The sequence below is a fragment of the Camelus dromedarius genome, chromosome 9, assembly GCF_036321535.1.
Source record: "Camelus dromedarius isolate mCamDro1 chromosome 9, mCamDro1.pat, whole genome shotgun sequence".
In the NCBI taxonomy this organism is placed as follows: Eukaryota; Metazoa; Chordata; class Mammalia; order Artiodactyla; family Camelidae; genus Camelus; species Camelus dromedarius.
The window spans coordinates 19,064,498-19,088,699 of NC_087444.1; the positions used below are offsets into that span (position 1 = coordinate 19,064,498).

General features: G+C 35.2%; 1 protein-coding gene across 4 annotated transcripts in view; it reads right to left on the reverse strand.

Moving 5' to 3' along the window:
- Window positions 1–617: 617 nt before the first annotated feature.
- BCAS2 (BCAS2 pre-mRNA processing factor) overlaps window positions 618–24,202 on the reverse strand; it is a 30,076-nt gene continuing 6,491 nt past the window's right edge. The window contains exons 5-10 of one of the 4 annotated variants that reach the window (XR_010382239.1): window positions 21,919–21,969; window positions 21,204–21,284; window positions 19,970–20,109; window positions 15,220–15,390; window positions 13,702–13,746; window positions 618–2,103 (exon numbers count right to left, since the gene is read on the reverse strand). Coding sequence is in view for 2 of the 4 variants with exons in the window: in XM_031457863.2 (XP_031313723.1) it covers window positions 19,983–20,109; window positions 21,204–21,284; window positions 21,919–21,969 (259 nt within the window). In the remaining 2 variants the exon portion in view is untranslated. Of the gene's footprint in view, window positions 2,104–12,216; window positions 15,391–17,881; window positions 18,120–19,969; window positions 20,110–21,203; window positions 21,285–21,918; window positions 21,970–24,202 lie in introns of those variants that run through there. The other 3 variants (XR_004138783.2, XM_031457863.2, XM_031457864.2) reach the window with 3 other exon arrangements.

Genomic DNA, 24,202 nt, shown 5'->3' on the forward strand with positions numbered 1-24,202 from the left:
AAATTATAAATCAGTCTACATGAAATATAAGAACTTTTGTCCATCCAAAAGCACCATATAAAAAAGTAGAAAGACAAGACATGGATAGTTACAACATGTATACCTCACAAGAGGTTCATAAGCTAACTATAGAAAGGCATCTTAAAAATCAGTAAGAAAACAAAGGCAACCCACTGGAAAAAAAAATGTGCAAAAAGCCCTGAACAGGCAATTCACAAATGAGGACATTTAACAAACAAATGAAGCAGTGCTTAATGTTGCTGGTAATCAGTGAAATGCTAATAAAACTGAAGTGAGTTACTGCAACACATTCATTGTGTACAGTGCAAATGACTATGAGCAGAAGCATGGTGAGTTAATTTTTATGTTCAGATAATGGAATACTAACCTTCCAAGAAAGTGCACAAACTAAAGATATATGTCACAAGGATGAATCTTGAAAGATGTTTTAAAATAAAAGAAGCAAGATACAAAAGAATAAATATAATATGATTCTATTTATATAAGGTCTCAAATCAGGCAAAACTAGGAATGTATACATAGATTGTAAAACTACATATATATATATATATATATATATATATATATATATATATATATGTATACACACACACACACACACACACACACACACAGGCATACCTCAGCACTATTGCAGGTTTGGTTCCAGACCACTGCAATAAAGTGAATATCACAATAAAGTGAGTCACATGAACTTTTTGGTTTCCCAGTATATATAAAAGTTTAAGTTTACACTATACTGTAGTCTATTAAGTATGCAATAACATGTCTGAAAAAACAATGTACATACTTTAACTTAGAAGTACTTTATTGCTAAAAAATGCTAACCATCATCTGTGCCTTCAGTGAGTCATAGCTGTAACATGAAAGATCACACTGATGGCAGATCACCATAACATACACAGTAAGAGTGAAAAAGTTTGAAATATTGTGAGAATTACCAAAACGTAACACAGAGACACAAAGTGGGCAAATGCTGTTGGGAGAATCGGGCTGATATATTTGCAACAACATGGATGGACCTAGAGGGTATCATGCAAAGAGAAATAAGTCAGATAAAGACAAATAAAATATGATTCCCCTTAAATGTAGAATCTAAAAAACAAAACAATTGAACAAGTGTAACAAAGTAGAAAGAGTCAGATACAGAGAACAGGAAGGTGGGTTGCTAGAGAAGAGAGGGATGAGGAGAGGAGAGAAATGAGTGAGGGAGATTAAGAGATACAAACTTCCAGTGACAAAATAAATGAATCATGGGTATAAAATGTACAGTGTGGGGAATATAGTCAATAATTACACAATATCTTTGTATGGTGACATATGGTAACTGATGATCATTTTGAAATGTACAGAAATATTGACACACTATGTTGTATAACAGGAACTAACATAGTGTTGTCGATTATACTTGTAAAACAAACAAACTCAGAAAAAGAGATCAGATTTGTGGTAACCAGAGGCAGTGGGTGGGGGTAAGGGGAACTGGATAAGGGCATCAAAAGGTACAAACTTCCAGTTATAAGATACATAAGTACTAGGGATGTAATGTACAACATGATAAATTAACAGTGCTGTATGTTATATATGACAGTTGTTCAGAGAGTAAATCTTTGAGTTCTCATCGCAAGGGAAAACCATATTCATTATATTTCTTTAATTTTCTATCTATATGAGATGATGAATGCTCACTAAATTCACTGTGGTCATCATTTCATGATGTACATAAGTCAAATCATTATGCTGTACACCTTAAACTTATACAGTGCTATAGGTCAATTATATCTTGATAAAATGGGAAGAAACTTTAAAAAATAAATACATAAATAAAATGAGGAGAAAAAATGGGGCTGATGGTGGTGGTTTCATAGGTATATACATGTATGAAAATTCATCAAATTGTACATCTGAAATATGTGTAGTTTACTGTACAAGAATTATACCACAATAAAGGTGTTAAAAATTCTTTAAAAAAAATAGGGCTGACAGTCTTGCTCAACACAGGGTTGCCACAAACCTTCAATTTGTAGAAAATGCAATATTTGCGAAGTACAATAATGTAAAGCTCAATAAAATGAGGTATTCCTGTGGGAAAAAAAAAAAGCATGCAATTACCATAAAAGTCAGGATAGTGGTTATCTGTGTGGGGAAAGAGATTATGATCAAGAAGGAATGTCAGTAATGTTGCATTTCCCGACCTGGGTAGTGTTTAACCAGCATGTGCTTTATAATGATTGGTTATTCTGCAATTCACATTTTATGTATTTTTCTGTAAGTCTGTTATATATAGTAACAAGAAATTTAATTCTTTTTTGTCTTCTCTACATTTTTTGTTACTATAGTTCTGCTATTTAAAATGCTGTTTTATTTTTCACATGGTTACCTTCATAATTACACCTTTATATACTATCCTCTCCCCCTCTGTTTAAGCAATATTTCTTACTCCTCTGCCATGTAGAACAGTTTGTATCTTCTTCCTCCTGCCTCACCTCCTACTCTTCATCCAATTACAATCAGTAACATTACCTGACTCAGGGTTTACTTTTGTGCCACTGAATATGCTCATCCTTTACCTACTTGATTTGTCACCCTTAAATGATACCTTTTGATTCTGAGCTATTACAGATGAGGTTTTCAAAACTTATTCTACTTCCAAATTATCTCTCTCTTCTCCCATTTTTTTTTTTGTAGTTCTAGTCTTCCTACATTGTCAGAGCATGAAACATTCTGTCACCCTCATCCCCACATTTATTTTTTTTTATCTCTACCTTTATTTTTGTTTATTTGTCTTATACCTGAATTGATTCCCACCGGCAGCTCTTCAGCTAGAGTTTGCCCATGTTCTCTGCTACCTGCTGTTAGTTCTTGAGCAGTTTCCTCGAGAAAGGTTCAAATAATCAATATTCTCTGGGTTCTTGCTGGCTTAAAACTTTATCTGTAATCTATGTGTGAAGAACAGTTCGGCTGAATAAAAGATAATCTTTGGTTTTCTTTCCTTGAGTATATTTTAAGTGTTGCTTTTTTGTTTTCTGGCATTCAGTTTTTCTGTTTTGGGAAGTCTATGCCAATTTGATTTTCTTTCCTTTAAATGAACTTACCGTTTTACCTGGCTCACCAAATAATTCTTCCTTGAAATTTGGATAAAGTTACTTTTTTATTGAATTTATTTACTGATTGTTGGTTCTAGTAGTTCCTCTGATGGCCTCGGAAATGATTGGACTAAGGTTTTGCCAAGAACAAAGATTGGACACAGGTCAAGGACATTCACACTGCCCCTTTCTTTAAGCAATATTACTACACCGGTCCAAAAAACTCCTGCCCCTGTTAACTCTATTTTTCTAGACATTTGCTAGATTGCAACATGAAAAAAAAAAAGTATAAGTGACATGCAATAAACTCACATATTTATAGTGTACTATTTGATGAGTTTTGATACATATAGTTTTGACATACACAGGAGCCCTCAGTTTGGCTCCAAAGTATGCGAATACACATGATCCCCTTGACAGCCTCACTTGACTACTAATTCTCTGAGAAGAAAAAGGAATTTCAACCTTACTTCAAAGGAAAACCAAACAACACACACAAGAAGATGCCTACTATATCAGCTAAAATCCCCCAAATTCAAGTCTGAGTTTTTGCCTAAAGTTTCTTTAAAGTCTGGAGTTTGTTTGTTTGTTTTTTGCTCTAGTATGTGTACTTATATTTTACCCCAAACATCTTTCTTTTGAAATATCATTTCCTCTTCTAAAAATAAATAAATAAATAAATAATGGGGGGAAGGATATAGCTCAAGTGGTAGAGCACATGCTAGCATGCACAAGGTCCTGGGTTCAATCCCCAGTATCTCCTCTAAAAATAAATAAATAAATGAAATATTGTTTCTTTACTGAAAGTGTTTGGATAAATAGCATATAATAATTATTTATATATATATTAATTATTTATTATTATGTGATTATTGCATAGTCCAAATTTTAAAAGGCTCTTTAAGAATTTAGAAAATACAACTTACCACAATGATAAAAGAATCACCATAGTCCTTTAGAACTGTGCATAGATTCATATTTTTACAATGCTGTCTAGGTTCTAAAAGAACCAGCTCATAAAAGCCACAGTATTTATGGATTAAATATATTACAGTTTTATATTCACATAACATATTCCCCAAAATATTTGTAAGTAATTTCTAGATTTTCAAAAATATTTTGGGGGGTGATTAGGTTTGTTTGTGTTTGTTTGTTTGTTTAATGGAGGTACCGGGGATTGAACCCAGGACCTTGTGAATGCTAAGCACACACTCTACCACTGAACTATACCCTCCCCCCACCCCCAATTCCCAGATATTTTTGATCTATCCCCAGAGGTTTTTATTCTCTTGTCAAACAAATACTGTATAGTGGAGAATCCTGGCAGATACAAGTAATCAAGGTTAACATCACCAGTAAAATACAGAAATATCATGTTGTTCTTCCAATATGATGCACTGAGAAGGGGACATCACCTTGTGGTATCCTTTAAAATAATGCAGAACCTCAACAGTTATAAGAAAACATCAGACAGTTTTGAGATGATTGTCCCAATTGTGGAAATAGTCTATAAAATAATAGACCAGTGTTCTTTAAAAGTGTCAAGGACTACTTTTGTAGTTACTAAATATTTTGTATGTTTATTATTTTTTACCAGTTGTAATGTATTTCAGAGTATGAATGTACTATAATTTACTTAATCATTAACACACATTTAGGATATTGCCACTTTTTCACTATTACAAACAATGCTTCTGTGAACACTTTGTGCTTGTATTTTTCAGTCCTTGTGCAAATACATCTGTAGAGTTAATTCTTGACTCAAAAAGTACATACATTAAAAAAATTTATAGATATTATCAAATTGCTTTCTCAAAAGGCTTTAATAGTTTATAGTACTTTTTGTTTTAACCTCACGCTCAACATTATGAAAGTACCTTTTCCTGCAAATCATTTGCAACACCAAGTATTACTAATTATTTTTATATTGACCAGTCTGATAGAATAAAAAGCAATGCATCAGAAGGAGGATTCTGGGAAGATGGGGAAAGACAAAGCACCAGAAAGCTGTCTTCCCATCTAGACAACTGTACTGGCAAAATCTGGTGTAGCTGTTTTCGAACTCTGAAGTCTGTAGGAAGGCTTGCAACTTCCAGGGAAAGGCTTGGACAGTAAATTGTGGTTAATTTTGGTAAATTTAAACTCTTCGCTTAGCAGCAGCTATCCATTACCTACATCCTAGGCCCAGAGCAGGAAGCTGTGCCTGCATGTCAGGAGCAATTTGCATGCAGCTTGTGGAAGTCAAGGAGCGTAATAAAGACCTTGTCCTCTAAATATGGGGGATCTGTGCTCTGATCGATGATTGCTGCTCTTCATTATGGATGTGCACACTGAGGTGTGCAGCCATTGTTGCACCCTGCCCCACATTATTACAAGCCTCTCCAGCTCTGCCTGAAGTGACTTACAAGGGATTTAACAGGCTGATGTCTTTTTTTCTTACTCCTTATTTTTCTATTTTTTTCCCCTTTGGGAGCCATATTAGGACATTTAAAGACATTTAAAGACTAGGATATTCCAAAGCAACCACATCTACAAAGGAATTTATACAGTCATCATGCATGCCCAGGGAAAGGTGCAGGCTCAGAAAAGACTTGAGAAGACCCTAAATTTAGATAGACCTCAGATTCATTCCTAGCACAGAGACATCTACAATAATCAAATCAAAGAAAAAATGAAAACAAAAACAAGAAATAGCAAACCCTGGGAAGACGGAAAATCTGATTTCAAGAGTTATCACATTATTAGATTCAAAAGTACAGTTTTCAACAACAATAGTAAAAATATCACAAGGCATATAAAGAAACACGAAATTATGGCCCATTGAAAGGAAGGAAATAAATCAACAGAAAGTGTTCCTGAGAAAGACCAAATGGCAGACTTACTAGACAAAGACTTTAAAATAACTGACTGGAAGAGGAAGGGTATAGCTTAGTGGTAGAATGCATGCTTAGTATGTACCACATCCTAGGTTCAATCCCCAGTACCTCCATTGAAAAATAAATAAAAATAAATAAACCTAATTACCTCCCCCCTCAAAAAAAAATAAAATAACTGTCTGACATATGCTAAAATAAGTAAAGGAAGACATGGATAAAGTCAAGAAAACAATGTATGAACAAAATAAAAATATCAGTAAAGAGATAGAAAACATAAAATGAAACTAAAAAGAAATTCTGAAGTCAAAAGTTACAATAAAATAAATGAAATATTCACTAGAGGAATTCAATAGCAGATCTAACCAGGCACAGAAGAGAATCAAAGAATTTGAAGATAGGACAAAGGAAATTACCATCTCTGAGGAACAGAAAGAAAAAGAAGAAAACTGAACAGAATTGAAGGGACCTTTGGGACACAGGACCAATGTAAACATCATGAGACTCCCTGAAGAAGAGAGAGAAGGAGGGCAGAGATATTATTCGAAGAAATAACAGCTCAAAGCTTCCCAAATTTGAAAGACATAAACATAAACATCCAAGAAGCTCAATGAATCCAAGAACAATGAACTCAGCGACCCAAACTAAAATACATTATAATCAAACTGTCAAAACGTTTCTATAAAGAAAGAATGTTGAAAGCAGCAAATGAGAAGTGACTTGTCCCATATACAGGATCCTCAGTAAGACTGTTAGCAGATTTCTCATCAGAAACTTTGGAGACCAGAAGGCAATGGGCCAATATATTCAAAATGCCAAAAGAAAAACTGTAAACCAAGAATCTGATACCTGGCAAAATTATACTTTGAATGTGAGGGAGAAGTTAAAATGTTACCAGATTAAAAAAAAAAAATAAGGAAATTTGTTATTACTAAACCTGCCCTGTAAGAAATGCTAGAGGGATTCCTGCAGGTTGAAATAAATGGACAGTTGACAGTAATTTGAAGCTGTATGAAGAAATAAAGTTGTCAGTAAAGGTAAATACATGGGCAATTATAAAAACTAGTGTCATTGTAACTTCAGTTTATAAGTTCACTTTCTGTTTTCTACATGATTTAAGGGACTAACACATTTTTAAAATAACAATTATTTGTCTAAAAGCTATTAGTATAACCTTTATTTGAAATACCCCAAGCTTTAAAATAGTTGAATTTATTACTATTTCCCTTTATGGTTTCTGGATTTTTAGATACACTTTAACAAAGCATTCATCATTCCAAGAAGCTAAAATAATTCACCCATAATGGTGATCATTTTGTAACATATAGAAGTATTGAATCACTAAGTTGTGCAGCTGGAACTAACATAGTATTGTAGGTCAACTACACTTCAATAATAACAATTAAAACATTTCATCCATACTTTTTTCTAGTGCTTTAGTGGTTTTGTTTTTCACATTGTAATTTTTAGTTTATCTAGAATTTATGGTTATATAAAGTGTAAAGACAAAATTGAAGTATATATATTTTTTCCAAATGGCCTTACAATTTTGAGTAATCTATCTTTCCCCACTGATTTGAAAAATATTTTTTAATGCATACTAAACTTTATGTGCATTTCATTCTATTTTCTTACTTTCAGTGTTTTCCTTCGATCTGACTTAGGTCCATTTCTTCATCAATACCACTATGCATGAATTACTATAGCTTTATAAAAGAATTTATTATCTGGTTATTTGGTATGGCTAGCCAGCTATTATTCATCTTTACCAGATGTTACCTGGCTCTTTTCAAACATTTATTCTTCTAGATAAACCATGAAATCATGTCATGAAATTATAACCAAATAAGCAAACACAAACCAATTAGCATTTGGATTTAGAGCTACACTAAAATTACAGATTGATTTTGTGAAAAATTCATATATTTACAATCTATTTTAGTCTTCCCAGCCAAAAATATTATAAAATTTTATTCAATTTTTAAATATATATATATATATATATTTCATTTTAATAGACAGTTTTTGAATCTCCAATATGTATTAGGTGTTTTACCAGGCATCAGGAAAACAAAAATTAAGACATGGCCTGTAGGAACTCATATCCTTGCTGGGAGGACTGACAAGAAAACATGCAGTTCTAACATAATATGTGAAAAGTAATTATAAAAGTATGCCTACAATTTAAAGAACGGATAAAGAAGAATGTAACTGCTGCATGGAGAAGGGCAGCAGGGAAGGCTGCAAGGAGGCTATGACCCTTACCTGTTCCTTCAAGGATGAGCATAAATTTATCAGCAGCAAAGTAGGGAAGATATTCCAGTGAGAGGAAAAAGCATATGAAAAGGGATAACATAGTGAAAGGGTATGTAATGATAGGTTTGGAGAATTATGAAAATTTCATTATGGCTTAAGAATTGGATTCAGATAATGAATTGGCAGATGAGACTTAAAAGATAACTTGTCTTAGATTTAGAAATAATAGAACTTAATGTGTGCCCTGTTCTGTTCTATGCACTTCACATGTATTAATTTATGAATTCCTTACAACAACCCTCTTAGATAGGTAACAACTGTTGTGTATATTTTTCACGTGGGAAACAGACACAAAGAATAAATTAACTTGCCTGAGGTCACATCGTTACAGGTGCCAATCAAAATTTATTCCTGGAAGTTTGACTTAACTACTAGGCTCAGTATCTGCCTCTCTCTGAAAAGCTTTGTAAGCCATGGTAAGAAGTTTAGCTCTTAATTACAGGTAACGAAGAACCAATAAAGAATTTTAAAGAAAGGAATGACTTATTAGGTTAATTTTGGGGGGAAGATTACTTTGGTAGCAGCTTTAGGGTGAAGTAGTAGGAAAAAAATGATTACAAGGAGAACAGGAAACAGGTTATTCCTATCATTCAGAGATGAACAGGACCTGAATTCATGACAAATGGCAGTGAATACAGAGATCAGGACTAGTGTGAAATTTCCAAAGTAAATGAATAGGATTGGGTGGCCCGTTGGATATAAGGATTATGGAGGTGTCAAGGACAACAGTTGAGTATGAGAATCTTGTAAAACATGCAGGTGGAATTGTCTAAAGACGGCTTGAGGGGAAAGTCAGACTAAAGATACAGATTAATGAGTCATTCAATTTCTTGGTGGCAATTGAAGTCTGTAAGAATGGAAGCCCCAGAAAAAAAAAAAAACAACCCAACGGGGCCATAGGGAATACCAGCAATGGGCAGAAGAAGAGAAGTAGTCTCTAAAAATACAGATAAGGACTGGTAAAACAGGCAGGAACATAATTAACAAAAAATAGAAAGCAATAAATACTATAAAAGAGGTACAAACAAAGTAATGTGGGAGTTCAGAGGAGGATTATAACTTAATCTTTTGGAGCCTCTGTTAAATCATCTGTAAAATTAGATAGGACTAAGTGGTCCCTAAAGTCTCTTCTGTCTCTAAACCTCTGAAACTATTCAATGTCTATCATACGCCCACTAACATGGTAGATGGCATGGGATGATACAAGGCACAAAACCTGCTCTGGAGGAGCTATTTTACTGGGGACCATAGCCTACACCTTCCCCCCACCACACACACTCACGCACACACAAACACACACACACACACATCCCTGGAGATGGAGATCATTTATAATTAAGGGGTGAATTTTGTGGCACAGCATGTGCAATGCAAATTCAGAGAAGAGAGTAAGATAATACACATATAGAAGCTTAATAGAGAGAGTGGAATTGGGCTGGATTTAGATAGAGAAGAGGGAAAATGTGGGCAGAAGTAAAGATGTGAGTCCACTTATCTGCCTGAACTTGAAGATCTCACTTGGGAATTCATGGGAAGCAGGGCGTTAGTAGGAAGCATAAGGTCAGATTATGGTGGTTCTTATACAGAGAATGGGGTTTGGAACTGACTTGGAGTGAGCAGAGAGCTCCCATAGATTCTTTGGCAGGATTGTGATTTTTTAAGGTACAGCACATAGGTAATTTGATCTCAGCTATTTTTACTGCACAAAATGTCTACTGCTATTAGTAAATTTTTCCCACTGTCAATTTCACAGCATGGTGGACGCTGGGGTGTGCTGCTCAAATCACCCACCTTGAGGTCCAAAGCACTCCAGCTTCTGGGAGAGTAGCCAGCTGGCAGCTCTCAGCTAAGTCCCTCTCTGGAACTTGCCTTGGCTCAAGAGAGGCCCCTTGCCCAATGCCATGCTCCCTCACCAGGAGCAGCCCACATTCAATAACTGGTTGATGGTATTTACAAAGCCCAGCCAACCCACCCCAGTCCAGAAAAGCTCAGAAGCGTAATCCCAGATCGAGATCTCCCAGTAGGGATTGCTCAAGGCCCTTCTTGCAGCTGCATCACAGTTCAGCTTTTCCTCCTGCCCACTCCTTTCACAGGTGTTGATCCCAAGAACCCTCCCTAATAAACTTCTTGCATGCTAATTTCCATCTCAGATTTTTTTCCCCCTGGGAAACCAAACTGCAACACCTATGATAATTATATTTTCACTCAATTTTTCATCTATGCTACTTAACAGTTTAACTGTGAAAAATTTGTAGAAATTCTGGCTTGAGTTTTCTGCAAAAATTTTGTCATCCATAGTTTAGAACCCCAAGATGTACCTTTTATAAAACCTGCAATATCTAAGGTCACATATCTTTTTTGATAATATACATCAGTTCAGTCTGTGAAGAGAGTATAGCTACAAATAGCTAAGCATAAATAATGAACACCAATAAAAAGGAAACACTGAGTTGGTAGTAAACATGGCTTGGCAGGATATACCCTTGGCTAATGGAGCACATTGCTGGGTGCCTTGTATAGTAATATACTTGCAGGTCACAGGTGCTCTGCAGAAGTAGTCCATAGCTGAAGATTTTACAGAGTGCTGTTTCAGGTCACAAAGAGATTGTGACGCCGTTTTATTTATTTATTTTTGCAGTTGTTCAAAATATCTTACTTTTATATATTTTGTGCTTAGTGCCACTTTTTAAAAAAACCACCAAACACTATACTACCTGATAGCTGTCAGCTAAGTACATTACTGTCCTTCAGTTTAAAAGCACCATGAACAAAGTTCAGAAATTTAAAACAATAAAAATGGGCAACAAAACATGGTCCTTCTAAAATAGGGGGTAAAATGGTTAGCATTGTTAGAATGGTTGCCTCCAAGTGTCCATAGCCAAAGGCCTGTGAAAAATAGCTTGCTAAGACAATGATTGGTCTGGTAGATTTTGAGGGAAAGAAGTCGTGTGGAAAAGGGATGGAAAAACAACAGGTTTCTAGTGTATAGCACAGGGAACTATATTAAATATCTTGTAGTAATCTATAATGAAAAAGAATATGAAAATGAATATATGTATGTATATGTATGACTGAAATATCATGCTGTACACCAGAAACTGACACAACATTGTAAACTGACTATACTTCAACAAAAAATACATATATATAGAAAGAAAAAAATATAAAATCTAAAAAAAAAGAAAGAAAAAGGATAGAGAGTTTGGGCATCTATATTTGCTGATGGCCCGCATTACATTTTTGTCCTTATGATGCTTGTTTTTCTATTTATTTATTTAGGTATTGTCAGTTTACAATATTGTGTTAATTTCTGGTATAAGGCATAGTATTTCAGTTGTACATATATATATTCCTTTTCATATTCTCTTTCCCTATAGGTTACTACAAGATATTGAATATAGTTCCCTGTGCTATACAGTAGAAACTTGTTGTTTATCTACTTTATACATAGTAGTTAGTATATGCAAATCCTGAACTCTTGTTTTTCAAAATGTCCTTTTCTCAACAAGATGAATAGATGTAGTTTAGACATAAGTAACATTCAGTGCTCACTGAAATTATCAAGTTTTTAACCCTGAAGTAAATAGGCTTACACTGTACTCTTTATAATACATGCAAATTCAGTAAAGGGAAACATCTATTGAAAACGCTGGGTCTGCAACTGACATATTGCCAAAGAATAAATTATATCCTGTGCTGTAATTATGTATTCAGCAATAATGAATACTAGGAGAAAATAGCAAAGTAGTAATTATGCCAATTACAATTGATTAGTTGGTATTAACATAAAAACTGTGTTCATTTTATTATTCTATCTTGTGCCACAAGAAGGTTCTGATATGTGAAGATATCTGGTCCTTCTTTAAAGTCCCTTTTTATAATTAAATTCAGTGAACCTGGAAGAATACTGGGAATTCGTATTATTACCCATGATGAAATTTTATTGAGTTATTCTACAATTATGCTACAATTTTCGTTGTTTTATGTTACTATGGTTTCTACTTTTCTAATCTGTTTCTCCTGTGCTGTTGGGATACTATCATTGCCTTTTTCTTTTTTCCCTTTTTTATAAACATTTTAATTTATTGTATACACATTAGTTATACAGCTTAAGAAGGAAAAATTCTCTAGAACATAAGACAATAAATAGAACAAAGATAGGTGCTATTATACAAACAGAATTAATGAACATAAGTGTCATTTTCCACCACATTCACATTATGTAATTTTAAAACTAATCTTTTACAATGACCAAATCCTTACTTGAAACTGTAGAGTTGGTAGAGGATGTGTGCCATTTAAGTATTAGTTCAGAGACTTATAAAACGATTTTATTGGTGGTATTTATGTGTAGAGAGAAGAGAACTGTTTACTGTGTATGACTATCATGTTTTAGGAGACATGATTTAACAGTGAAGTTTTTACATTACAAGGAAGAAATCAATTTTAAGTATTAGTTATTTAAGAAATACTATCTAAAGTAGAATGACATTTATTAAAAGTACATATTCCTTCTCTAATTCCTTTCTAATAGTCTATAAACTATATCAAATGAAGCAATGGAAGTTAAAATTTTAACATTTTAGATAGCCAAAAGGAACTAAAGAAAGGAACTCAAATTTAAAGTTTAGAATATCACTTCATTTTTCTATAGAACAAACTAATGCAAAAGAACTGTAATAACTAGAATACATCAATATATGTTATTGTATATTTTTTGTTAGAAATTGAGATTAAAGGTGGTAAAGTAATTACTATTCTCTATAAAGTAGAACTGTTTCTTTGCAGATCTACAAAGTATTAATCTGATGGTTTAGTAGGGCAAGTTGACAACCTGGAGAGTCAGGTGCCCTTAGTATTTTTAACAATGAAAGTGACATCTATTTGAGATTAAATTTAATCTCTGAAAAAGACAGGGGTTTCCTTCAATACGTGAAACATCAGAGTAAATTAATTACCTCCATTTTCTTAAATCATGAAATGGAGAGCAGACAGGTATTATGAATTGCTCCTTAAGTAATTTACTTCACTTCTTAATGAACTTGTGCCCTCTATTGTCAAACAAGAATACTACAAGAAATAAGCAGTTTCTCTCTTAAAGTAGGAGAGCCTAACAAAATGTGGATTGAAGGAAAGGCCTTCAACTTTAGTGAAAAATACAAAACATAAAATAAAGCAAAGGTACATAAGTGTGGCAAAGTCGATATTCTTACAGCCAGTTTTAGAGAGTGGTTAAGATTTAATTATAGCTATAAGCAAAAGCTTAACATACATGGTCACTAACAATTCAATTTAAGAAAAGTTATTTTCTAAGCTGTACACATCTTTCCTTTAAGAGAATTGATTGTATAGTGAAGAGGATAAAGAGGGGACTGAGGGAAGACAAATCTGAGCTTTTCACTGACCTGAATTATGTAGTCTTACACTACTTGACCAAAAACTTTCAAGATCTAAAGAAAGAAAATTTGATATTAGTGTATTAACACTTCTCCTATTGTATTTGAAGCATTTTTCTTTACTTTTGGAAATATAATGAAACATTTGATTTCATTTCTAGGTTCTGCAGAGTGAGATTTTATACTCATATGAACAAAATTTGGATATAAAAAATGTTGATACCCATTTAAAAGGCATTTTTATCTGTAGTAAATTGTATATAAATTAATATTACTAGTGTACTTCTATTCTCTTCAAATGGTTTGACAGTCTCTTGTGATTAATTTTTTAATGATGGTACAAAATCAGCTTTGGGAAAACCAAAGTTTAACTGAAGGTAACTCAAAACATTGTGGTTGATATTAATGGCTTTTACTGTACAATAAAATCCCATTTTAATGAATATGAATTGCTATGTTGTATCCAAATCTCATTAAAATGGAAATTTCCTGCTACTGTGCATTGACAGACTATTTAATCATTTAAGTAAAATAAATACTAAACATATTGCTCACATCATTATCAGCACAGAATTCTTTTCCCTTGTATGTACTCCACCCTTCCTTCTAATGTAGTCTGACAGTTATTTATGGTGTGATGTTGGATAAGTCATCACTATCCAGGAGTAAGATTCCTGGCTGATAAAATGTGAAAATTTAAGAGCATGACTTGCAAGTCGTATATATCACTTCAGTTCCTGTCTCACTGAACACAACCTAGTCACATGGTGTGTGCACCTGATTGGATAGGAAATTGGAAAATTAGTTTTTAGCTGAGTATCCATGTGACCAGCTAAAACTTTTACTATTATAGAAGGGGAAAACATGTATCAGAGGGACAAGTAGTAGTCCTTGCTACAATAAGTCACTGAGACGGTAAGCTGAGTTTATCCCTTTCCCTCTCAAAAAACGTAAGAATCCAACCAAGTCGGATAGGCATAATAGGGTTAATTCTGAATTTGTATAATATATTTTAAAAGACAGTTATTAAAAGCTTCAGATATTGACCTACTGTTAATAACAAATTACTTATTCCTCATCTCTCAACAAATCACTATAGCAAGGTTAGGAGATGTTGACTTTTATGGCTATTTCCCAGCCTCAGCTACACAATAGACCAGTAAAAAACATCTCCAATTCTCCACTACTAATGTTATACCATAATAAAAATAACGTGTCTATTACATTTTTCTCTATAAAGAAAAACATCACGGGGAGTAGGTGGGCAAAAATGGTTTATCATACTGGGCCAGCTAAATCAAAGGGGTTATCTTTTAATCTAGGAAAGATTCAAAGTATAACAGATATGTTATTTTTATCTTCCCAACTTCTTTCTCTGCTTCTGGTGGTGGAAGCACCATCCCCATTTTACTCTGAGGAATTATCAGTCCAATCCAATCAGCTGCTGACTATGGTTCCCTACCACCAAGGCCACAGGTGCATGACCTGAGCCTGGCCAATCACAGTACTCCAAACTGCTGGCCATACCTCTGAGTCCAAGGACTGAACATGGAATCCAGACCAGGTCAACCGAAACTCTTCTCTGGAATTATATACACTGATACATTTGCTTTCCTCTGGCACTGCTAAAGTGGCATGGTGTAAGTCTGGAGCTGCCTTGGATCTGGCTCTGGCTCCTGTTGTACAGAGGAAGCTTATCTGTAGAAGAGAATAAGACCAGAAGAGGAGAGACAGAAAAAAGACAGGAAAAACAATTAGGATGACATAGAATCCCTGGAGATTCAGTTGACCCTGCAGCTGGCTCTACCTCTGTCCTTTCCAGTTAAATAAACCAATAAAGATTCTTTTACGGCTTAAGATAGTTTTAATTAGCTTTCTGTCACTTGCAGATAGTTCCAGTATGCAGAAATACATTCTAAGGATGGAGGAAGCAAAGAGGATGTAATGTAATAAATGCTAGTCCTTATGGTAGAAAACAGGGTAAAACAGAAATATAAACATCTATTCATAAATGTTTACTAAGTATCCCGTTAGCCAATCTTACTCATTTTCAATTCTATGGTGTCCAATAAATTTGTATTGAAATTAAATGAAATATGTGGTTTCTGTTTGTGACTACATATTCTTCTGGCATTAAATAAAAATAGTACCTTCTGACACATAGAGTGGCTATCTTCGAGTACTGGGCTTATGAATAATTTTCATTTTCTTCTTTTTTGCCTGCAATTTCTTAATTGCCTATAATAAACTTTTTTTTCCCATTTTAATCAGTTACTGTTTTTATTCACTATTAGTTTCTATTGCTGCTGTAGCAAATCACCACAAACTTAGCTTAATGCAAAACAAATGTATTATTTTACAGTTCCGGAGGTCAGAAGTCTAAAACTGATCTACAAGACTGAGTTTCTTTGGGAGAAGAACATTCTATGGACAATTTGTTTCCTTTTCTTTTCCAGTTTTAAAAAGCTACTTACACTCCTTGGCTTATGGTCCCCTTCCTTCACCTTCAAAGCCAGCAGTTTAGCATTGTCTCTCCTGTCTGACCCCCTACTTCCCTCCTATGAGGGTCCTTGTGATTATATTGGGCCACCCAGATAATGCAGGATAACATCCCCATCTCAAGAACCGTAACTTAATCACACCTGCAAAATTCCATTGCCAAGGAAAGTAACACATTTATAGGTGCCAGGGATTAGGACCTGGACACCTTTGGGGGGCCATTATTCAGCCTACTGTAATTATCTAACATGTAAATAAATGTGAAAGGTAATTAATATAAAAACTGAGAAGTATAGAGGCATCTTAGTCCATTTGGGCTGCTATAACAAAAGTAACATATACTGGGAAGATGGAAGAACAAGCATTGATTTCTCAGTTTTGGAGGCTGGCAAATCCAAGACCTAAGTGTCAGCAGATTTGGTGTCTGGTGAAAACCTACTTCCTGGTTTACAGACAGCAGTCTTCTTACTATGCCTGCGTATAGGAGAAGGTGGGAGGGAGCTCTTCAGGGTCTTTTATAAGGTCACTAATCCCATTCATGAGGACTCCATCCTGATGACCTAACCACATCCCAAAGGCTTCACCTCCGAATACCACCGTATTGGGGATTAGGTTTCAAAATATGAATTTGGCAGGGGGCACAAATGTTTAGTCAATAGCAGAAGGCTGTATTTCAATGGGGTTGCATGAAGACCTCTGGGAGAAAATAAGCTGAACAATCTGTAGGCCATCGTCTGGCCGTGGCTTCCCTAACAGCTATAAGAGCCTATTCTCAAGAAGTTAGGGGACAAGGCTATAAAAGTGAATCCTGGGAGACAAAGGACTCAGCATCTTTGGGGTCTCTGGCCAGGCCGGGATGTAGGCTAGGGACTGCACATTTGACAGGAATATGTTGGAGATGAACTCCTATGAATTTTCTACTTCTAAGCCACACAGAAGTAGGACATAGCAGAACACTTTCAGCATGTCAAGGAAGGAACAGGAACTTCATCGGGACATAGAGCGAGCCAAGAGTAGGTCAGCAATGTGGGCCAGGCTCATGTGGGCATCCTGCTCCTCAGGATATAAAGATGGTGCCATGGTAGTAGGCATCTTTGTGATGAGAGCTATCAAAATGTTTGTTTCTTGAGTCACACTATTCCAACATGAACTGGTTGCCCTCTGTTGAGTGTACAGATATAATCCTGGGATCCTCTTTTACCAATCTCCTTGGAAGAGTCCTTTTACCTTTGCCTGTGTTGGATCAGGAGTCCATCCTCCAGTAGCTCCTTAACATGCTCAGGATGTAAATGCTTTCAAGATCTCACTTGACAGAAAAGGTTTTTATTCTATCCCCACACTTAACTGATAATTTGACTATGTAGAGTCCTAGGTTGGAAATTTTGCGTAAGAATTCTGAAGGCACTGCTCCATTGTATTCTATCTTCCAGAGCTGATGTTGAAGAGCCTGAAGATATTTTGATTGATTTAAAATGTAACAGATCTCCCCTAACCCAGATTTTACAGAATGGGCTTTGCTATTGTTGTCATTATATCATAATCATAAACTTAACTCTGCAATCCAGCTAGACTTGTGCTAAGGAACACATGGACCAAAGAACTTCAGCAACAGCACCAAGACTATAGCAGACTGTGAGTAGACAGGAGTGAAAGAGTTCTCTCTTGAGCCACAGAAGAAATGGTCTGGTGGTTAATATCAAACATGAGTCAAATTTATTAGAGTTGTCCACAGTCAGCAATACTGATCTTCCTGCTGGTCCTGCTATTATTCCTTGACTCAAAACACTCCACAACTTCCACAACATTCATATCCTCTTTTCACCTTGCCAGTGACCATGTGCTTTCTATCCAATCATTCAGTCTTGCCAGTGTAGATGAACATAATGGGCTTCTTGTTCAAAAAAAGATGTAGTTCAGCTAAGCTGAATCTGGTTGCGGAGAAGGAAGAGGACAGAGGATGACAAAATGATGTGACACAATAATCATGTCTACCAGGGGGAGAGGCTCCTTCTTGCATTACAGACCCCCTTGGGAAACTGATGCAAATTACACACTACTAAAAAATGCACACATACATAAAAAAACTTTACATAGGATGTGAAGTAGTTCATGGAACCCTTGAAGTCATTCATAGCTCTTTAGCCAGTTAAAATATTTAGTGTACAACCTTTCAGACATTTGCTCATGAGGGAAAGTTACTTACCTTTTATATATAAATTCTTAAATAAATTTAGAAAAGTTAGAAATAAAAATGGGGAAGGTGGGAGAAGGCTGCTGCTCCCAGAAAGCTAAAACACAGAAAAATCCTAAATCACATTAGTAATTTTCCCCATCAGTGTGGCCACCTTTGAAAAGTCTATTAATCCATCTTAAAAAAAAAAAAAATCTGTTGAGAAAATTAAAATGTAATTCCTTACCGCCCCACCCCCAACATAAAGAAATATGTAGCAAGCATTAATCTACAACAGTTTTAACATACCACTGAACTTTCCCCAGGGTTTAGACCATTGTGATGCATGTTGGATGCTGATTCTAAATCTTGAAAGATTTTAAACTTCATCACTATACCTTTTTTGACAATGTTTCCTAAGTGCTTCATACTTTTCTCTAATTTACTGTCCTCTGTAATTGAGCAGTCAACTGCTCAAGACCACTGAACTTCTGAGGCTAAAGATCTGTAACTTCCAGTATATCTCATATTCATTTCCCAGTCACTTTATTTTAAAGAGTAACTTACAAAAATTGAAGACAATTTTTAAAAAAATCATAAATGGGATATTATACACATTATTCTGTAATCTGGTTTCCTTCAGGAAAACATGTACCTTCAAAAGCATTGAGCCATAATATTGTCAATTATATCTTAAAAAAAAAAAGCACTCACAATTATCAACATAATAGGTTTAAAAAGTTTTACGTTTAATTTGTATTAATGCTAAACATCTCTTTTTTCCTGGTAGTTCACATCTCAGTGATTTGTAAAAGGTCTTTGTACATGAAGATTACTTATCCTTTGATATGTTCCAAGTATTTTTTCTGAATTGAGCAGGAATCCTTTACACTTTTTAATTCCTTACAAGTAGAGGGGTAAGAACACACCATGGTGCTAGACTACTGTGTTCAAAATCTGGATGACACTTTCTAGCTAATACAACTTCGGCAAATTATTTAATTAGCACCTGTTACAGTCCATGCATGGACACAACAGTACCTACTCCCATGGGTTTTTGTGAAGATCAAATTATATTCACGTAAATTTAGTTCATCTATCTAAAGTGCTTAGAACAGTGCTCAGCACATCCTAAGCCTTATGTGTCATAAGCCTATGATGATGATGATCACAGATATCATACATGGAGCCACTGTATTTCTTTAGTATTGTTTGGTAATCCAGAATCTGTTTAGAACTACCTCTTTATTTGAAATACTTATAAACCAAAAGTTTCCAACTTCTTGTACATGTTGAAAACTTTCAATAAAGATCTCCTGGGTACAAAATATGGTCCTGGTGGTTCAAAATTAATTCTATGAATATAACTTTATTCTAAAGTCATACTTATTTTGAAAGTCTGAAGTTTTTTTTTCTTAATGGTAAAAACAAAACCAAAAAACCCACTGTATTGAAATTTTTTATTTTGCTAAAATGTACAAATAGAATGTTACAGTTCACATTCTATGATTTCTAAGTACTTATTTATCACTGATGATTTCCTTAAGACTTGTTTCTTCAGATGCCTGATCTTCTGTGAAAGTCCAACACACCTTCCTTTCTACTCACCAGATCAAGTCTTTCAGAAGTCTTGCCGTATGTTTTCTTTGTTTGCCTCTCCATGCTGCTGCTTCATTTGAAACAGTTCATTTTCTAATTGTACAATAGTCCTTTCAATCTCATAATTCTTACTGACCAGGGATACCCAACTAGAAAAGAAAAAAAGGGGGAAAAATACTTGACATAACATTTCTCTCACAAGGTTTTTTATAGTATACACATTTTCATCCAGGGTCATAACACTAACCTTCACTATTAACTTTCCATTTTCAAAAACTGAGGCACAATTGGGGGGAAAATGAGTAAAGGGTACACGGGACCTCTCTGTATTACAATTTCTTAAAATTGCACATGAACCTACTACAATTACCTCAAAATAAAAAGTTTAATTAAAAAAAGCAAATAAGAAAAAGCTGAAGAGATAAGAAAAGTGATTGAAGTTGGTATTTAATTGGGCTAAGAGAGAAGAAGAGAAAATAGGGCAGAGGCAGTAGTTAGAGAAAAATGATGAAGAAATTCCTACAACTGTTAGAAAAAATTCCATAGATTCAAGGAGCCTTCTCCTTCCCTCAGAAAAAAATCTCCAGGACAAATGAAAAGAAACACTCATGTAGACAGAAGTCCATGTAGAAGAAACAAGTTTGAAAGAACAGTGTGGAAAGATGCATAACTGATAACACTGGGGACTTGGAGGGGGACAGGAAGGTGGAACAAGGAGAATGATGTGGGTGATGGAGGGAGGGAGGTTAGGGAAAGGGCAAATCAAAAAAGAAATGATACAAAACTCATGATCGTTTTCAGAGATTTGTATAAACTTATTTGAGTATATGAAGAACAAATTTAAAAACAAAATGTATAAACAGAGGAAAACAACCCTGAGACAAGGCAAATTATAAAGAAAGTATGAAATCTCCCTCCTGCAAGGGTTAAAAAATAAATTTTTTTTCCTTTTAAAAGGAGGATATAGGTAGAATCCTATTCAGAGCAGAAAAACTGGACAGAAAAAGGGTGATCTAAGACCAGAATCAATTAGCAGTGGTTCAGTTTCTGTTTGTAACTCTCTCATTTCCTTCCACGCCCATGCTTCAGAAAGACCTAGAGGCAGTCAAGAGTGGGATTCAGAAAACAGCATTTCTTCAACACTTGTGGCATCCCATTTGAACGCTGTTTGAATCACATTGTTGAATCTTGATGTTAAAACGTGCTAAACAATTTAAAAGATGATGGAATTATAGGTACTCACGTTGATTCCATTTCTCTTAATTTAGATCCAGCTGTGAGTTGCATGTTCTTTCGCTGCCAGTTTAAATCTTGAATATGTTTCCTGTAAAAAAAAAATGGTTTATACAACCCATCTATATTTTAATGTAAGGCTAAAATTAGCACAAAAATCTGTAATTTATGTAACCCTTCTTTAATCCCTTGAGAATAGATAATATAGTAGTCATAGACTAATTCCAGTAATTAATTTTCTTCGAATTACTTTTCAATTACAAATTTCATGCTCACTGTGGAGAATCAAACAGACACACACAGATTAAAAATCGAAAATCCCTCCTTCCGTGTGCTTCTCCTTTTCCCTGTTAACTTTTATTCAGTTTTTGGTGGGTATCCTTCCATATTCTTTCCTATATGTGTATGTGCATGTAGAGATTAGTTTTTTTTTTTTTACATAAATAAGATTATACATATTATTCAACAATTGTTTTCCCTTCTAAAAGTGACTTTTCAATGTCTGCAGACTTGCAAACTGCAAATGACCCAGCAGAGATGTTTTTAGACCTCAGGTCTATTTCTCCTCCACTCAGGTAGCGCAAACCCAACACTAGATACTGGACAAAGAGTGGATTATCAGCTCTCTACTGTTGTAAGACTATAGTCCGTTGGTTCTTTTTTCTTCTCATTTTATTAAGGATTCAAATAAACTTTATTCTAAAATAAGAAGAAAGACAATTTACCTTAACTTCTGGAGCTCCTTCTGTGCGTGTTCAATCATATGAACTAGATTCCTAAGGAAGGAAAAGAGGAAAATCAGATTAATGTACATTAAGTTCAAATAGTACCAACTAAAAGTGAACCATCTAGTTCATAAAAGGTCAAGTTTTTCTGCTAAAAATAGTTAGTATTTACTGAGGTCTCCATGCCAAACACCATGTTTGACACTCTATAATACTAGCTAATGTAATTCTCACAAGAATTCTTTGAGGTAGGTATGGTTATCCCTATTTCATATATTAGGACACAAAACTTAGAAAGAGTAAGTAACTTGGTCAAAGTAACATGGCTAAGTGTCAGAAGTGATTTCTCCTTCAGGACTTTTAAACTCTTGAGTGCCAGCCATTTAATGATACTGTGATTTTGTGTACTTATATCACTTCTTAAACTGTTATTACTTGTTTTCATAGAGAAGATGGAAAATATCTGATGAGCATACACATTTAAACCCTCTTTTAGCTTTTTATCTCTTTATCTACATTTATCTTGTCATTCACCCCTCCTGTCTACTGCTAACTACAGAGAAGAAAAAAAACTGTTGTGGAAGGCCACAGATTCAGATGCTGGTCCAAGCTGGCTCTAACTAGCAGAGGGGAGAAGTTGAGCAGTACAGAGTTCCATGTGACTATTATTATTAGAGAAGTGATTCAAGGGTAGAGTTCAATCTCTCTCCCTCTTTCCCTAAGTAACAGCTTTATTGAGATACAATTCACATATTGTATCAATGTCCTCTTAAGGCAGCAGAGAATCACCTTAGAGTTCATTTCACATTGGCCACACTATGCTCTTGCTCTAGATTCAGTATTGTTTCCTGGCTTTCGTGACTCGAATTTTCTGTTGTCCTCCTGAGTTATTCTATCTCTACTGACTGATCTTCTATAACTAACTGCAATTCTCTGGATATTCAGTCTTCAAACAGCTGTGCCTCTGCAGGCTTTCCTTCACTTCATCCCACTTTCCTCGACTTCAACAATCACTCCATGCTGAGGACAACAAAAGCTTAGTACTCCATTCCTGACCTCTGACCATTGACAGGGAGCTTTCCTCTGAATTACCTCATCCTGAACGCCCAGTTTATTTGTTGCCTTCTCCCTTCTTTCATCCTCCCTCTTAAGCATACAGGTCCCTCCTCAAGTACTCTGAATGCTGAAACTTACAGCACTGAATTATGGAAGTCAGAGGTTTGGGTTCTAGTCCCTGCTCTGCCCTAAATAGTTATGTGTCCTTGGATGAGTCACTTGATATTACTGGGGCTAAATCTGCTTATCTGTAAAACTGGGGTCTGACTTTGAAGGTTTCCCTTCATTTTCAAGTACAGAATCCTCTCCTAATTAATTTTATATATATATATATATATATATATATATTCTAGCAGTCCTGCACCAAGACCTACTTAGAGCTAAAAGATTTCTGCCTAGCTTTGACACCCTCAAATCTTTTCATGAGGAGAGAAAATTTACTTTGAGAAGATACAGTACATCACCTCTGGAGAAGCATCTGTTGGGTTTGGAGGAGACAGAATTTACTCAGGGGAATGGCCAACACTGTAAAGTGTTACGTGATTAAATGGAAAACAACTGATGTGCATAATAGTTTGTGTAGTTACTCAGAAGAGGGAGAGAGTACCAGAGGCAGAAGTTCAGTCAGGGAAGACAATGAAGCAGATTAGAGTTGGGCCTTCAATAAGTTGAATTTGGGTAGAATAGTTAAAGGTATTCCAGGAGGAGGCAAGGCATGAGTAAAGGCTTGGAGCAGGGTTTATGATAATCACCAGAGAGAGGATAGTCTGGCTGGAGTGAAAGTCTGTAACTGAGGTACAGCCTTTTGCTTTGAATGTCATATCAAATAGTCTAGACTTTACCTTGCAGGTAAGAGAATACTATTAAAGGTTTCTAGGTCAAGCTGAAGGCAACGTTCTCTATAATTTAATGCCCCCCCCATCTATGTTTTCCTCCATTCCTGGAATGTTCTCACTCTCCTCTAAGCGTCCAAATCTCACGCTTTTTTTTAGAACTCTTGTACACTGTTGGGAATGTAAACTGGTACAGCCACTGTGGAAAACAGTATGGAGGTCCCTCAAAAAACTAGGCACCTCCAGCAATCCCACTCCTGGGCATCTACCTGGAGGAAACTCTAATTTGAAAAGATACATGCACCCCAATGTTTACAGCAGCACTATTTACAATAGCCAAGATACAGAAGCAACCCAAGTGTCCATCAACAGATGACTGGATTACACACACACAC